We start from the raw sequence: 17597 nt of genomic DNA, 5'->3' as shown, positions 1-17597 counted from the left end.
TCTTTTGCCCACTACACCACCCCAGCTTGGGCCCAGCCATATGCAAATCAGCCTTGACCCTGTGCCCCATGGGAACAGTCCAGACCGAACTGCCAGGCCAGGTCCTCCCTGGACCGGAAACAAGCATCCTGGGACCGGTTTCAGGGTATGTCACTCTTCTTCAGCCAGGCTAGCTTGAATCCAGTGGCACAGTGAGCAAGGGACCCACGTCTGGGCATACCCATCCTACTTAGGGTGAAAAGTGTTACAGCAAACAAATGATGGACGGAATGCTGACAATGCAAACATTCTCCCCCAGTCATAAGATCTGGGTTAAATCCATCGTTCTTTTGCCCACTACACCAGGGTGAAAAGTGAAGCAACATGGGGGTGGGCGGGGGTACAGTGAAGCAACATGAGGGTGGGCTGGGGGAAAAGTGCAGCAACATGAGGGTGAGAGGGAGAACAGTGAAGCAGTATAAGGGTGAACGAAGAAACAGTGAAGCAACATGGTGAGGGTGGCGGAAACAGTGAAGCAATATGGGGTGGGCGGTGGAACAGTGTAGCAACATTGGGAGGGCAGGGGAACAGTGAAGCAACATGGGGAGGGCGGGGGAACAGTGAAGCAACATGTGAAGGCCGAGGGGGAACAATGAAGCAACATGGGAAGGACTGTGGAAACACTGAAGCAACATGGGGGAGAGCAGGATAAACAGTGAAGCAACATGGGGGAGGGTGGGGGGCAGGAGAGAAAATAGATGGTTGGGGAAAACTAAATGGCATGATTGTGCTTAGCAATGGGGAAAAGCATAAGGCCAAAATACGAGAGCAAAATGGAGTGCGAGGGGGTGGCGTACATGAGTGAGACAGTTCAAAAGCACTCACACTTTACTGGACTGGACTTTACTTGCTTCACACACAAGAAAAAAGTGATGCTTGAAAAGCAAGCAGTGGAAGCAGTGAAGCCAGTCAATCAAAATGATTTGGAAAGAGGCAATGCTTCATGGGATAGAAAAACAGAAGACTGACAAGCTTGGACATGAATCAGAAGCAGGCAAATAAGAGTGATGAGGAAAACCAACCAATGGTAAGCAATGGGCAGGCTCCATGCACTTTTATTTACTTGGTAAGCCACAATATGCCTTGCAACAGACGGAGCATGCTATGTCTATTAGGCTGAACCTAAAAACAGTAAGAGGTAAACCAGTAATGGGCCTGCCAGAGAAACAGGGATGCAAGCACCAATGTGGATTAAGCTTCTGCTAACCAACTGCAGATGTAAGCAACATTCCACCCCCTCACTTAATTTCTGCCTAATGCAGAGTTGTTATGTTGCTTGATTCCATGAACGAGTAGGTCATGTAGTACACTTACTTTTTAGGCACTAGCGAGCGCAACCTGTCATGTTGCGTAAAACCTATTTTGAATTTAGAGTGGGCTTAGAGCCTGACCATTGCTTACCATTGTTTAGCATTACGGTCACTTGCATTTGCTTGCTTCTTATTCAATAGCTTGGCTTCCTCTTCTAGTGTTTGTCTCTCTCCTGGAGCATAGCCTCTTTACGATGGCTGATTTCTGTGCTTCCACTGCTCATGTTTAGGGAATTCGTTTTTTCATTTAATTCAGTATTCCATGAGAGTAAAATGTTTTTCTAGCTATCTCCCCCTTGTTCTCCTGCCCTACTCATAAGACCCCTCCTCCCCCTGAGCTGTGGGACTCCCCATCCCTCCCAGCTTGCCCGTACAAGCACAGCAACAGAGCTATTTGTGCTGGAGAATGGCGTAAAACCTATTTTGAATTTACAGTGGGCTTGGAGCCCGACCATTGCTTACCATTGTTTAGCATTATGGTCACTTGCATTTGCTTGCTTCTTATTCGATAGCTTGGCTTCCTCTTCTAGTGTTTGCCTCTCTCCTGGAGCATAGTCTCTTTACGATGGCTGATTTCTGTGCTTCCACTGCTCACGTTTAGGGAATTCGTTTTTTCATTTAATTCAGTATTCCATGAGAGTAAAATGTTTTTCTAGCTATCTCCCCCTTGTTCTCCTGTCCTACTCATAAGACCCCTCCTCACCCTGGGCTGTGGGACTCTCCATCCCTCCTAGCTTGCCTGTACAAGCACAGCAACAGAGCTATCTGTGCTGGAGAATGGCTGAAGAGCAGATATTAGGGCTTGATTTAGCTTTTTCTATTGAATTCCACATATTGTATGCAAACAAAGGCTTTTATAGGACAGGAGGAAGGGCCATCTGAAGCACTCATTCAACTGGCCTCGGAGGCGGAAGGTGTACTTATTATGACACTTCTAGTGGAGACATTAAATCTATTCCCCGGGCTACTGAAAAAGATATATATATATATATAACTTTATAGATACCATGCATTTATTGTCAGTTCTATTTTGATATGCTAAATCATGTTTTGACACAATGACTGAAATTATATTCAGTGCGAATGATCACTTGATCCAAACTTCTTTGCAATGTATTAACTTTGCGGGCTAAAACAATATTCTGGTTTTAATGTTTTCATAACTTGACCACTTGGGTAATAATCGTGTCATAATTGATGAATGTTATCAAAATACTCTAAAATAATGAGTACATATTATGCGTGTCTGACCATAATGTATTGGTCTTTCATTTTATGGCACATGCCAAGATCGTGTATCTATTGCAGTTGAAGTGAACTACGAGTCTTCTGTTTATTTCTATGCTTGTAGTCCATCACGTGCGTTGATCGTCACTCACTGTTTTAAATTGCCTTTGAAAACTTTACCAAACTGCTAGTGAACAAGCCTGCAGGACAGGCGAAACGCGTCTAGCTTTTTCGGCTGGCAATAAATAATTTTCAGCACAGACACGGCGTCGATTGCTTTTCTTGAACTTGGAGAAGTTTTGGATAATATATATATATATACATATGGAACGTCAGATCCTGACCTGGCAGTCACACCCGGAAACCACAGGCACGGACCTCAGCGCACCCAGCGCACATCACGAAGACTTCAGAAAGAAGATTGAAAGCAGTGCAAACGTTTATTGATGAGAAATCATCACCAAATAGTCAGGCATAGTGCCCTCCATGACGCGTTTCGCTCGCTGCAAGCGAGCTTGATCACATGACGTGTCTCGTGATCTGAAGGCACTTTAAAAGAGCAAGGCAGTGAACATGCTCAACTGCCTGTCAACACAAGTGAACACCAAACATAATAATAATAGAAAACAGACTGAATATCGGCAGCATATCTAATAGTTAAAAGGTAGTTAAAAACCCACAGGCATGAAAAAATATATAAATGTAAATAAAGTGGCAGTGCATTTAGTTCATATAATTATAAACCCTCATTGTAAAATTTATAAACGCAAGTGCGTAAGTATTCAATATTATAACAAGGCAAACAAAAATAGTCAGTAATGAATTCACATACTGAGTCAAATACAAATATAAATATGATTATAAATAATCTTATTGTTGTTATTCGTATATATATATAAACTAAAAAAAACGAAGTTTAAAGTGACGTTATAATTAGGGAAAAATTTCAATGACAACTTAACGTTTTAAACAAATAAAACACTGAAATTCACGTGTTATAGTTACCTTTAGTAACTAGAACACGTGCCCTAAAGTAACTATACCTGGCACCTCCACCATGAATGTTCTTGTCAGTAAGTCAGTCATAATCACTTTGTTTTGCCACAACATGAAAACGGCAGAAAAAGTATTCTATACACAATAAAAAACAATCATACTATGCATTAAAACAGTAATAATATAAAATACATGATAAAAACACCTGTACAGCTAAAGATGAAACAGTATGGAGATTTAGAGCTTCTTTACATTGTCCCACATTACGGGTGCTGCTGTCTCATTTTTATAGCACACCAAAAAAACGAGGCCAGACAATAAATCAGAGAATTGCTTTAAAAAATATAGTTGGTATCTTACTCCCTCCCGACTCCACAAGAGTGATCCTGATCGTTCCCCTAATTGCTGGTGGGGGTGTGATGCTGAAGACACACTCTTGCACCTTCTGTGGGAATGCTCTACCCTCACTACTTACTGGACGCAAGTGCAAGACGAGATTGATAGTCACTTTGACACTACGCTATGGGGTCCTAGGAGTGTCGGATAGGCTTACCTTCCCCCTCAAGTTTCGTAAGGGTAAACAACTGGGTATAGCCCTAGGGGCGGCACTAAAAAATATACTATCACATCGGGCCACAGACAGTGCACCAACTGTGCACAGATGGCTGCATCGATTGTGGTATGTTTTCGGTATGGAACACATCTCCTTTTCACTTCAAGGTGATGGGGCGTCTTTTTCCGAGCCTTTTGTCTCCCTGCTGTGCACTGAATTCCGCTAACTGTCTTGCCCTAGATATTAGCGGCTGTTGCGCCTTCCCGAGTTGAGACAAAATGTGAACAAACCATTTCTGCATTGTGCAATGGAGTGTCAGGTCTGCTCTTTGCTTTTCTGTTTAGACATATTAAATGGGGGAGGAGACGAGAGGGGAGAGGTGAGGGTGGGGAAAGGGAGGGGGCGGGAAAGTTAATTTTGATTTTTTTTATGCTCTGCGAAGCACAACAATAATCACAGGCCTATGATATGGGCCTTATTTCTCGTTGCATCCTATTTGTTAATAAATCAATAAAAGATTTCCAACTAAAAAATATAGAGCTGGGCGACATTGACTAAAATTAACGCTACGCATTATTGGACGAACATACATTTTTCTTCCCTCACTGCACACACTGCAAAAGAATAGGAGATGAAGGTCACATTGAGACGAGCGAGTGGCACATGGGCAAGCAGAGAGAGCATCCATAGAGTAAGTGTTAGAAGGATAACCCAACATAAGGGGAATATAATTCAGTCGAAACCTCAGAGGAAGAAATCTGTGTTGGGTATTCGTCACAAAAAATGTATTTATTGTGGGTGCTGGGTGATATTGTTTAACCCTAGACCTAAAACAATTGGACTTCCATTTGTTCCATTAGTTTTGCTGTGCTATATAGGAGTGATGTTGGTTTATAATTTTTCACAATAGCTTTGTCCCTCTTTTTAAAAATTGGAATAATAACTGATATTTTCCAGGAGGAAGGGACACCTATTTGAGTTACAACACTAAAAACATTAATGAGTTGTGCAGCCCAAAACTCCTAGTTAGGTAAAAAGAAGACTATTGGTACCCCGTCGCGGCCAGCTACCCTTGATTTACAACATTGATTCAGTGCATTTTTCATTTCATCCAGGGTAAAAGATAATTGGTCTTCCAATGAGCACACCAACAATCCTGACGACAATAGAGGACCCTTCACTGGATTATGATGGACTTTCAAAAGATGACCAATATTTGTTTCGATTAATTCTATAACTGCGGCCATATCTCCGACAAAACTGTTATTATAAAAATTAATTAAAAGTCTGTTCCTTCCATTTTGTCCTGCACATTCTTGTCATTAATGATGTCAAGTGTTGCCTGCAGCCAAACTCCTGCTACTCACAGCCAACCTTCAGCAAGCAACCAACCCTACGTCACACACAGCCTTCTGCAAAACCAAAATATAAAAAAAGGGAGCCTATTGCCTCTATAAAGAGGTGAGCAGACCACCTGCCATGCAAACTCTTGTCAACAATTATGTCATTTCAGTTGTTGCAGTGATGTTATCAATGGTGTTTTAGAACATGTCATGAGTGATGTTATATGTGGGTTAATTAGCTGTGCATGGCAAGGGCACAAGATACAGTTACCTTAAGCCACAAGTTATAGTTACTAAAGATAACTATATCTAGTGGATTTCAGTGGTTTTCTGAGTTTAAAGCATTACATTGACACTGAAATTTTCACTTAACTATAATGTCACTTTAGCCTTTGATTTTTCCAGTGAATTTCTAATGTTATTTTAAAGTAAAATAATATTTGATTACCACACATAAAGTCAACCCCCCTGCCGTGCATTGCCAAAGACCGTGCATGGCAGGGTGTTGGCCACAGAATCTGGTCTGCAGCCAGGCCCCTCAGCCAATCCCCACAGACAGCCATCCGTCCTCCGCCCTGCAGCCAACCCCACGGGCAGCCAACCCCTGTCATACATGGCCTTTGGACATGTGAGGTGGGGGGTTGACAGCAGGGCCCAACCTCCCTCCCACACTCTCAATCAACCATCACCCAGATGACTTCAACCTGGCCCTGCGGCAACACACCCTTCATATCCCCATTCCTTCGGGCATCTGTGCGCGGTAGGGTTTGGCCGCAGGGTCTGACCTGCGGCCAACTCCCCGCAAGCTGCCAACTCTATGCCATGCACTGCCCTCCGCACTACCGAGATATAAAAAGTGAGCCTATTGGCTTTACGAAGAGGTGAGCATATCAATATAAATAAAATAGATCTAATTACTTTCTACAAAAATCACAAATATGTTTAAGCAAATGTAAATTTAAGTAATTCACACAATGCAATGTTTATTCATATTATCATAAACATGTTTAATACATTTTTTTTTTAAAACCTTGTCTCTGACTCTTTCTTTTTACATAGTTTTTATTATTACATTTTGTGGGTGAAAAATTTCAAAATAATTAGTCTGAGACATGTTTTTTTTTTAATAAAACAAACAAGCTTGGGTTTGTCTTTTAACATTTTTCTGCCCAAAAATGCAATTATAAAAACAACCACAAAAGGCCCTTGCACTCTAGCTGTAGAGCATAGAGCTCCGGCTAAGATTGTTTCAAAACATTATGAGAGGTTCTTCATGGGTCATGGATTTAATGACCTGGGAGACAATGGTCCTGGGGGGAGGGAGGGTGCAACTCCTAACGCTCATTTATTATTCACATATTTAAAACAAATATTTACTGTAGGTGTTCTGGTGCCCATCCGGGTCGCCAATATATAATTTTTTTATAACGGCCCCATCCCCAAACCTTTCAAGGTCTGGGGACCCAATTCCCAGGGACACATTCTTTTTTAATAAGCAGAGGGAGGCGTGAAGACATCCTCCTAGAACAAAAAGTTCACCACTGCATCCCCAGGGGCCTTTTTAAAAATAAAAAATAAAGGGGGGGCACACTCCATCATCAAGCTGCCATCCCCTGGGGCTTTTTAATTAAAATAAGGGGAGGGGCATGTGCCCCCCCCCCCCGAAGCAGTAAGGGCCCCAGGGACCCCGTCACCCAGGGCCTCCAGTGGGTGCCCTGGTGCCACTCGGGCACCCACAAACTACTATGTTGGGGGCCTCGCCAGGAGCCCTCCCAGCCCCAGCTGACTCCATAGGAAGTACCATACAGGGTGCAGGCAGGAGCCTGCACTTAGTTTTTGCTCCTGCCTGGTGAGAGAGGTCCTAAACTGCTCCCATTGAGCAATAGCAAAGTGGAGTTCCCTGCCGAGGAGAGTGCGGGCAGGGTATGTATGCCGCACTCTACCGGGCAGGGAACCAGGCCCCTGGGGATTTGTACATTATTGTACCCCAGGGCTGATATAGGCACAGGAAGGCGGGGCACACCCTCAGCCCTTCTATTTGTATTTTGGATGGGGACCTGGGGGCCCAACAGAGACTCGTGGAGGGGGGCAACACGCCTCCCCCCTTTTGTTTTTTGCCATTTGGGCCCCAGGGGATGATGTCACTAGGACCCATCTGTGACTATGGAGGCGGGCCGCATGCCCCCCTCCCCTTAAATAAGCATTTGGCCCTGGGTGATGATGTCACCAAGGCCCTCAGTGGCTAGGGGATCCCCTCACACCCATCTACCCATATTTAATAAATATATCTTTAGAAAAGGCTGGCGGGATCACTGCTTCACTTATGTTTGGCCCTGGGGGATGAGGTCCCTGGGGCCCTGTGTGGCTCGGGTGGGGGGGACCCACTGATCTCCCCTCTCCTCAAAAATTAAAGATAAGACCCTCGGGCCATGGCCCAGCCCGGGTGTCTATTTAATTTATAATTAAAATACTGACAGGAATGATTTTTTTTGCTTAAAAAAGAAAGGCGCCAATCCCGCGAGACTCCTGCAGGATCAAACTTAAAGAAATATATATGTATATATTTGTACTGGGTGTGTCCACCACATGGCCCAATGGGGCAGGGTAACCATACCTTGCCCCCTTAGTAAAGTAGACATAGGACAAGGGACTAAGTCGTCATGTCCTATAATGGCTGTCCGCAACTTTTTTCCTCATGTTGCAGGCAGCCAGTGTGCTTACACCCACGGTAGCCTAAGTCCTGTGGGAGAGAGATGGTCCAAGGGAAAAAAGCCCCATGGGGCCAATCAGAAGCCTCTATTTTTTAAAACTGGGTTCAAAGGATTCACGCGAGAGTCCCTTGAACCTAAACGTCTAGATATGCAAATATTTTCATAGCTTAATATTCAATTCAATATTTATTAAAGATTTGGAACTCCAATGAGGTCCACATTAAAATACATGCAAATTACTACATAAATATAATAAAACATAAGGAAAACTCAATTCTTGGACCATCATAAATTTTCGAAAGCCTACATAGCAGGTCTAAATGTTCCCTTACATAACATTAGTAGATGTTGTCATTTACCCTAATAGGCAAAATAACTAAGGTTTTCAACAATAATACCATTTAGCTCATAGTCAAAAAACAGAGGCTCGAAAGACCTCTACCACAGCAAGTGACGTATGATTAGGACCGTCCTAAATGATAGCAGCTTCGTGAAGATATAGGATAATATGCATCAAACATTTTGGCAGCAACACATAACCGCTTTGGTAGGAAATGGGGTTTGAGATTAGCGGCAAGAGGATTGGTATCGCAAAGCGTAACCCAGGGTGTGCAAAAAACAATAAGTAGCAGCCATTTCATGTGCAAAGTATAATCCAAAATCCAGCTTCGACCGAGAGTTCAGTTTAAAATTAGCAGCAAGAAAAAAGCAGTCACAGGGCATATGCTAACCTGTGCAGAAGACAATTCAATAGCAGCCAGTTCAAGTGCAAAATACAATTCAATATCCCGTTTCAATTGAGATTTGAAATTCACAACAGGAGAAAAAGTGGGAGACAAGCACAATGTATCCCATTTGTGCAAAGAGCAATAAATAGCAGCCAATAACGGTGCAAAATACAATCTGAAAAAGGAAAAAAAAATGTAATACTCCATGTAAGGGTGACAGACACGGTGGTTAACAACCCTTTTAAAAGAATATATAAAAATTTAAAATATATACATAAACTCCTTAAAATAATTGAATAGTTTTACACAGACTGCTTCATTCTTCGGGCAAAAGAGAAAATCACGGGCTGAAGCTAAATTTTTAACACAATTTTGTAAAAATATTGGCCGAAGCCAGCGACGACGACTCAAAACCAATGCTGAACAGACAAACAAGACATGATCCAGAGTCTGAATGCTCAGCTTGCAGAGATTACATATTTTTCCATTTTTCAAATTCTGGGACCAGTTTGCTGTTAAGTCGTTTAAAGGTAAAAGATTAATACGACATAGAGTGAGCAGTCGTCGAGTTCCATGTTCTAAGTTCCAGAATAGATTTTTCTGTGAGATTCTCTGTGAGTTTGTCCTGGCTATTATCTTTAGTCTCTCTTTAGACTTACAGAATTTAAGATCTCTATTATAGCTAATCTTGACACTTAAAGTTTTTAGGAAAGATTTAAGTTCTAATGGCGGGAGAATAATAACTGATTCTTCTTGTACACAAAAGAGTTTTAGTGCCAATGAGAAATCACAATAGAAGGAGTAGTTCCCAGCCATATTGCCGAAGATTTCTTGACACATGAAACCTCTTAATGAATCAGGCTCGCTGTTTTTTAACTGGTATCCCCAATGTAAAACCCTGGATAAATCTTGGATATAGGAGCTTATCAAGCCAAATTCCCTAATAGCAGCTGATGAAAATAACGTGTTAAAATTGCATAGTTTATGTAAAATCTGACCTTCCATCCTATCTAAAAAGCTCCAGTCCTTAACAAAGATTGATTCAATGGCATAGAGCAGGGTTGGAGGGATTTCTGCTTTGAAAACCATCAATAGATGTGAAAAATGCCTTCTGCCCATGGCACTATAGAAAATACGCAAACCATTAGCGTGGGATGCAGCTTTACGGGAACTATGTTCAATATGAAGTTTGTTCTTCGTGCTGCCCGCTATTAGTTTCCCTAAATAAAGGTATGAATCTACCATCTCCAGCTTTTCAGGACAAATTTGCCACTTAAAATTACTTGATTTTCTACTTTTGTTACATTTCATGATCAAGATTTTAGATACGTTTATCTTCAGGAAATGGGCCACCATGTAATTCTGTAGTAATATCAGCTCATCTGTTCAGCCCGATAGGGGTTAGGTCCATCACTACTATATCGTCTGCTTATAGGAGACATGCAAAAGGCCGGCTACTTATCTTTGGTGCATTTCCCTCTGACTGAGAGAAGCAATCGGGTAAATCTGCTATATATAAAGAAAATAGCAATGGTGCTAACAAGCAACCTTGTTTCAAACCATTTTCTGTAGGGATTACATCTGATAAACCTTGACTTCCTCCCATTAATATCTGACACCAAGATTGAGAGTGTAGTGCGATAATTAAGGATAGTAGGGGACAAGGCAGACCCATTTTTTGCAATTTTCTCCATAGTAATGGTCGTTCTACCTTATCGAAGGCCGTTGAAAAATCTATGAAAGCCATATATACGTTTGACCTACGAGAAATCGTGTATTTCTCCTGAATTAGTTTCAACATGGAGATATTATCTAGGGTAGAATGATTTTTTCTAAAACCTGCTTGTTCTATAGGGAGGACCTTCTTCTCCATCACCCATTCCGTAAGGTGATCGAGGATACTACGTGCAAATATTTTCCCCGCCGCATCTAATAGGGCTATTTGCTGGTAAATACCCAGAGGTGTTCTAGGGCCCTTTTTGTGAAGAGGGATTAGAATACTTCTAGACCAAGATGGTGGTGTCTTCCCTTGAGAGTAGCAAAAATTAAAACCGTGGGGCTAGATAAGTGGCCCACAGAAGTGGCTCCTTTTTAATTACCGTCATCTGAATTTCATCAGGACCCATTGCTCCTGAGGATCCCATTTTATTTATAAATCCACATCACTAATTGAATGTACATAGTTGAATACAGGGGTTTTAAACAGATCGGGTGCTGTGGTGACTGAACTGATGGAATTAGATTTTGCAGAGTAAAGTTCTACCAGGTGAAGTTTCCATTCCTCTTCTTTAATGGGAATGAGGAGAGATTTCACTCTTGTGCCACAGCAGTCGGCGATTGTTTCCCAATACCTTTTGAAATTATTTTTTGAGGCCGCTTCCTTTAACTGCACCCATACACCATCCTCCTTCATTTGTCTTAAGGAGTCTTTTCCTCTTTATTAGGTTTATTAATTTACTTCATAGTTTAATATCTCAAAAACTACTGAAGGAATTTACACCAAATCACAAAAAGTGTGCTTTATGGACTAGGTTCTAGTTTTCTGCCAAATATGGTTTCATTCCATTGGGAGGTTTTTGCGGTAGTGTTACCTAAAGATTTCTATGGAAAATGCATGGGGATATTCAGTTTTGTGACCCTCCTTTTTTCTCTGCCCCAGATCATCCCGAAACTTTCCATGCACAAACTAGGCAAAAAAGAGAAAGTTTCTGAAAGTTTTGTGAGATTCTCAAACATTGCTAAAGTTATCATCAAAACAAAAAGACATTTTCTATGGAAACGCTGACCTAACCCAGTGGCGATCAACACTGGGATACATAGATATATATATTTGTAGCACAAAATATCTCTGCACTTCAATGGACTTTAAAGCTTTACTGCATCAAAATATATTCCCAAAACACATTTGCATCACAAACACATTCCTGTTCTATATTACCTTTAAACATATTTGTGTACTCTAAAGCATCCCAAAACATTTGTGTGGTACAATACACCCAAGCTTAATTATGTGCCACATTGTGTGCCAACACCTTTCTGTGCTATGATGAATCACATCTCTTCAGTAAAGGGGAGAGATTCAGAAGAGGGAATTTGTGAAAAATACCGTATTTCTATTCTGTTTTAGCTATTAGGCACCCCTCGTGTTGAGGATTGCAAACAGGAGTCTGTTGATGAAGATTATCTGTTAGTAAACAGACCGTTCACCAAGATAACTCAAATGTCTACTTTTAATCAAGCAGTATACCTTGTACATACATTAAAGAAACATATCTTTGAAGTAGGACCTTGCCTTGTCATTCCAGGAAATATGAAATGCACAAAAGAAAACATTGTTCTCACCTGCTGGGCATCATCCCACTTAGCTTTATTCTCTGCATCTACCATCTGGCTGACAGCTTGAAAGAACTTCTGTGGAAGAGGAGGGAAGACAGGATGTAAAGGTAAGTTCAATTTAGGCTGACTGACAAAGATTGTAATGCAGAAAAGGTGATGGAAAATATCAAAAGGTAAGACCGATCAAGATGAGTAAGGGATGAAGTGCATATTAAAAAGCTAGGTAAAGAGCCAAAGACAGAGAAAGAATGCAGAAATGAATATAAACATATAATACATCAGATGGGATTCAAAAAAGTGGTAACAGCAAAGAATCATATGAAATGTGTTACATCAGTCCAGGGATGGAAAGAAACATTTCTGGTTTGTGACCAATTGTTTTATTTTTGTAGGCCTCAATTCACCATAAGCCTTCAAGGTATCTGTTATTCACTGTTACAAAAGTACAAAAGTTTGCATTGTTTGCAATTCAACAGGTCCTACTAACAAATGCATTTTTGGGTACATATAGTATTACTATTTCAGGTACTATTACACTTCCTTGTGATTTGGTCCCCAAACATCTAAACTGTGAATTAAATGAAAATATTCAGAGAATATTTATAAGTAGTGCAAATGGAGAGGACTGTGCTCTCTTTGCACTTCTAATAGAGTTGAACATTTTGGGTGGTATTTCGTCAAATACTAATAAATGCTTCTGTGCATCAGCCTCATCAGAATTAAACAAATTAAAGAAAAAGAAAACTTTGGGCCAGAGGAGGAGACCTTATTCTTGGGTCTTGCAAACCAAAGACCAGACAGCGCAAAGCATACTACGCTGAAACAACAACGGATTTACCCTCTTAGTGGTGATGATGGATTACTTAATGATAATCTTCATTTATCTGATTCTCACTTCCATGTCTCTGTACTTAAGTATTTCAGTGAGCGGCCTTACTTTTCCGGACTGGCATCCTCCTATTCAAGCTCTTTCTTTTTTTTCTACGAAACCCTCACCTTCACGCAGCCACCATTAAGAACTATAAAATATGCTTGTGTTCTCCTCATTTCCTGTTCATACCAAGCCTCCACCCAATTAGGTCATCAATGAAGGGCCATCACCTAAAGTGGTTGTGAAACATTTGCAACTCCCATTGGATGAACAGCCCTTTGCATTGCTTGTAGTCAGCAGATCACTGAAGATCAAAAAAAATGTATGTAACCTTCTATCATGCTCAGTCGATCGATTGGGATACATTGCAAGGGGAACTATCTCTTGGTCTCTATTAAAGACTGAGTCAATGTTTGGAACAAAACCTGGGTCACCACGCGATCATTAAAAAGATAACCAATTTCCTAAGCCTACTCACAGTGGTAATGATTACTGGATAAAAGCACAAAGGACAAAATATTCTACTAAACCTTTTATAATGGTTTGAATTGAAAAGCTGCCAAAACAAGGGGAGAATCCCAATAAAGAGCAACGATCAGATAAAGAAAAAAACTGAATAAACATAAATTAACACTTCTATGGAAGATACCCTACTCCAATGGGTCCAAAAATTCTTAATTGTTGCCCACAATAAACATAGGGTAAGAACAGATAAACATCTATCAAAACCATCCTGTAAAAACTGAAGGATGACCGCAGAGGCACATTAATAGAAGTCATATGCTTAAGATGACACCATTTGCAAGAAGAAGAGTCTGGTGATGGTTGTAAAATCTTCATGTTAACAGTCATCCAGAGGCCTAAATGGAGAGCAAGAGGGAAAAAGATGCTCCCTTCTCTCAGCTTCTGTACAGACAACTTAAGGTGCAGATAAGATGCAGTGATGAGAGGAGGAAGATGTAGAGAAGAAAGTACTAACAGTAGTATGTATTTCTGGTCCACCATCATTTGACGAAGATGTGGCAATCAGTCTCATTGGCAGTGACACAATCATGTGTTTCTTGTCTTGCTCTATTTTTTGCCTAAAAACAAGTAATGAGAGGATTTGGAGGTATGTTGGATTATAAACCTTCTGGTCACAGACTTAGAAGTGCATTTGTGCCCAAGGCTAATGGATCTTGGAACCATAACAAGATCTAAGGGGAGTAATGAAATGATAGTTGGATAGAGAGATGCTATTAGGGACCTGAATCATAGAAAGATATTCTTAACTACTGGCAAAACCAAGGCAAAATCCAGGGATGAGAGGAACATCAGACAGTCTGCTTTTATATTGCCTATCACCTTAACGTGAACTGCACCGGAGGAGAGCAGGTATCGTACAACCCAGAACAGCATGTGATTAACTCGTTTATTCAATTACTAGAAGCCAGTTCCAAACGTATGATTTAAGGATGATTTTGTCACAGTATTGACTTTACGGACCACTGAAGCTGAACATGAATCTCCTGACCAGACACTTGAAGAGCTTCCATTAAAGCCACCATTTCCCTCAAATTGTTTCATTTCTTAAAGTGACTACTAATGCTCAGCTGATCTAGTCCCCACTGATGACCGATTCCAGACTGTGGGCATTTGCAGAAGGTAACTCTGGAACAGGAGGCAAATAGGAGAGTACTGATACCAAGCTCACAGGAGACAACCACCACTGAAAGAGTCTGCAAGTACTCTGTCAATGTAATGGTTATTCCAACACTTCTTGACACTACAGCCAAATGTTGTGATTATGTAAAGGACCAGGGGATCCACGGGAGGGCATGCCCAGAGAAAACAAAATATATGTAAATATAAATATATATATATATTATATATATATATATATATATAAATATACACACACACATATATACACACATATATACATATATATATATATACACACATATATACATATATATACACGCACATATACATACACACACACACACACATATATATATATACAGAGGGTTTTGCCTCGACATCATCCGCCTACTAAAAGAATAACTATGCTAAAAGACTGATGCTTGGAGCCTACGAAGGTAAAAGACTGACTCTCCTGAGACCACATGTCCCTACATGCATCAGTTTCACAAACGCGCACAGCGCGGCACACTGAGTGTAATTAATCAATCATGCATGCTAATAAAGGAGACGTTCAAGCGCCAGAGAGAAAAGCAGCCAGCCCCTGACGAGAGGCAGAACGGCCTCGAAACGCGTAGGGCAAACAAATGATTTACCGGAATGTCGAGGAGCGGGCAAGCTGTAGAGTGACTCCCGAAGGCTCGGACCATTGTTTGAAATAAGTTGGCACGCCTGTCCCGGCGTGTGGGAGAGCACCATCGTGAAAAGATACGAGGCTGAAGGTTGGAACAGAGTCCAACTTGAGCAGCACAGTGAACCCAGCACCTACAGAGGGTTTTGCCTCGACATCATCCGCCTACTAAAAGAATAACTATGCTAAAAGACTGATGCTTGGAGCCTACGAAGGTAAAAGACTGACTCTCCTGAGACCACATGTCCCTACATGCATCAGTTTCACAAACGCGCACAGCGCGGCACACTGAGTGTAATTAATCAATCATGCATGCTAATAAAGGAGACGTTCAAGCGCCAGAGAGAAAAGCAGCCAGCCCCTGACGAGAGGCAGAACGGCCTCGAAACGCGTAGGGCAAACAAATGATTTACCGGAATGTCGAGGAGCGGGCAAGCTGTAGAGTGACTCCCGAAGGCTCGGACCATTGTTTGAAATATATATATATGTATGTATATATATATATATATATATATATACATATATATATATGACCTGAAAGAAAAAAGCACACCAAAAAAGAGGAATTAACTCCAGTTCCAAGAAATAACAGCCTTCTGCCTTCAGTTTGTTTGCCTAACATGTCTCCCTGCACCTGAGGCCATTTCCTCGCTGAAGACTGGTTTCTTTGGAGCAAATCTAGCTTGGTGGCCCAACTTAGGACTGCAACAGTACTGTTGCTGAGTCCATCTGAAACCAGATACCAATGTATTCCAGGCTCTGAGTTGTCTGAAGGTGGGTCTTTATATTGTTTATCAAAAATCTGTACTCCTGAAATACCATAACAGTTCATAGAGCGTTTCTGAGAGCCAGAGCATGGATTAAAGGGTAATCCAAATAAGGAGCAGGTGGACTTCAATGTCCTTGTCATGAAGCACTGGCATCACAGAAGCCAGAACCTTGGTGAGTAATTGAGAAGTTAATTTATCCTAAGTCGGAGGACTCAAAACGTTCAATTATGACCCAGACTCAAACCGGAGAAACTTCTGATGAGACTTCCTGATGGAGGTAGGGATTTTTCAAATGGATGGACAGCAGAGAGTCTGTCTGGAACATCAAAGCTAGAATCTATTAATGTTTAAGTAGGTTTTGTTTCAAAAGTCACTGATGTTCTTGGGGTGTATCATTCGCCTTAAGTGTTGTAATGCTTTGCTGACCAGAAACGCTATTGAGTGCTATTGTCACAGAATGAATGTCTCATTCTGAATTAAGTGTTTGATTCTGGCTTGAAAAGCCTGATGTTTAAACAGTTTCTTGGGCCAAGGAGTTGGAGCACAGCTGCATCTTGGAGTAAAAGAGGTAAAGTAAATTGCATACCCCAAGGACACCATCTCCTGAAACGTGTGCCTGAAATGGACTTCTGTCATGTTTTCTAAAATAGGGAAAAATGGACTTCCATTGGACTGGACTACTAACAAATCTCGGCACAGTCAGAATACTGAAAAGGATTTCCTTTAGGATCAGTAGAAGAAAATAGGGGCCTTCCTTGAATCCTCTCAACTAGAAATTGGCTTTAATTAGATGATTATTAATTCATATCTCCGAGGATGAGATCCTTCTAATGACTTCATGTTTCTATAAAATTATCAGTCCAAAGGGTGAAAAGTGGTATCTGGATCAGTAATGACTTGTGCAGAACCGCCTCTAGTTCATCTCTACACAATCTGTTGCCAGGAAATGAAGCAGCATTCTTAAAAAGCAGACCTTTTGAGCAGCATCTATCTTCTAACCTCCTAAATATAAATGACAGGCTGCAAATATTTGCTCCTGATGACTTGCCGATACTTTTAAATTATCAAAGGCACCATCTTACAGGAACATTGATTGGGTTTCCATCTGAAGTACACACAACAAGGATGGGGGTTCCATCTGAGCATTCTTATCCTTCTTGAAGGGGAGTAGCTAGAGATTGGAAATCCTTGACTAAAGTATGATATGCAAATACTGCATCTTGTAGATTTTTAAGTGAGCACAGGCTCTTTCTAGAGCAGATTCAGCATTCTTGTCCACCGGATTTGAAAAGCCTACATTTTTTTTCAGAAATGTTGTCTACCCAAGTACATTTTCTAGAACTAGGAGAAAGATCCACCTCTACCTTTGCAATAAGCTAAAACCACTACTTAAACTGAG

At 41.2% G+C, this 17597-nt stretch overlaps 1 protein-coding gene across 8 annotated transcripts in view; it reads right to left on the bottom strand.

The window, feature by feature from the left end:
* ADGRB2 (adhesion G protein-coupled receptor B2) overlaps positions 1-17597 on the bottom strand; it is a 1096893-nt gene that overhangs the window by 359224 nt on the left and 720072 nt on the right. For 7 of the 8 annotated variants that reach the window (XM_085648478.1, XM_085648471.1, XM_085648470.1 and 4 more), the window contains one exon: positions 12250-12318. In XM_085648478.1, coding sequence (XP_085504604.1) covers positions 12250-12318 — 69 coding nt within the window. The remainder of the gene's footprint in view (positions 1-12249; positions 12319-17597) is intronic. The other variant, XM_085648472.1, reaches the window with a different exon arrangement.

This window comes from Triturus cristatus, chromosome 3_2 (genome assembly GCF_964204655.1).
Source record: "Triturus cristatus chromosome 3_2, aTriCri1.1, whole genome shotgun sequence".
Lineage (NCBI taxonomy): Eukaryota > Metazoa > Chordata > Amphibia > Caudata > Salamandridae > Triturus > Triturus cristatus.
This window is presented reverse-complemented; position numbering and strand designations above follow the sequence as displayed.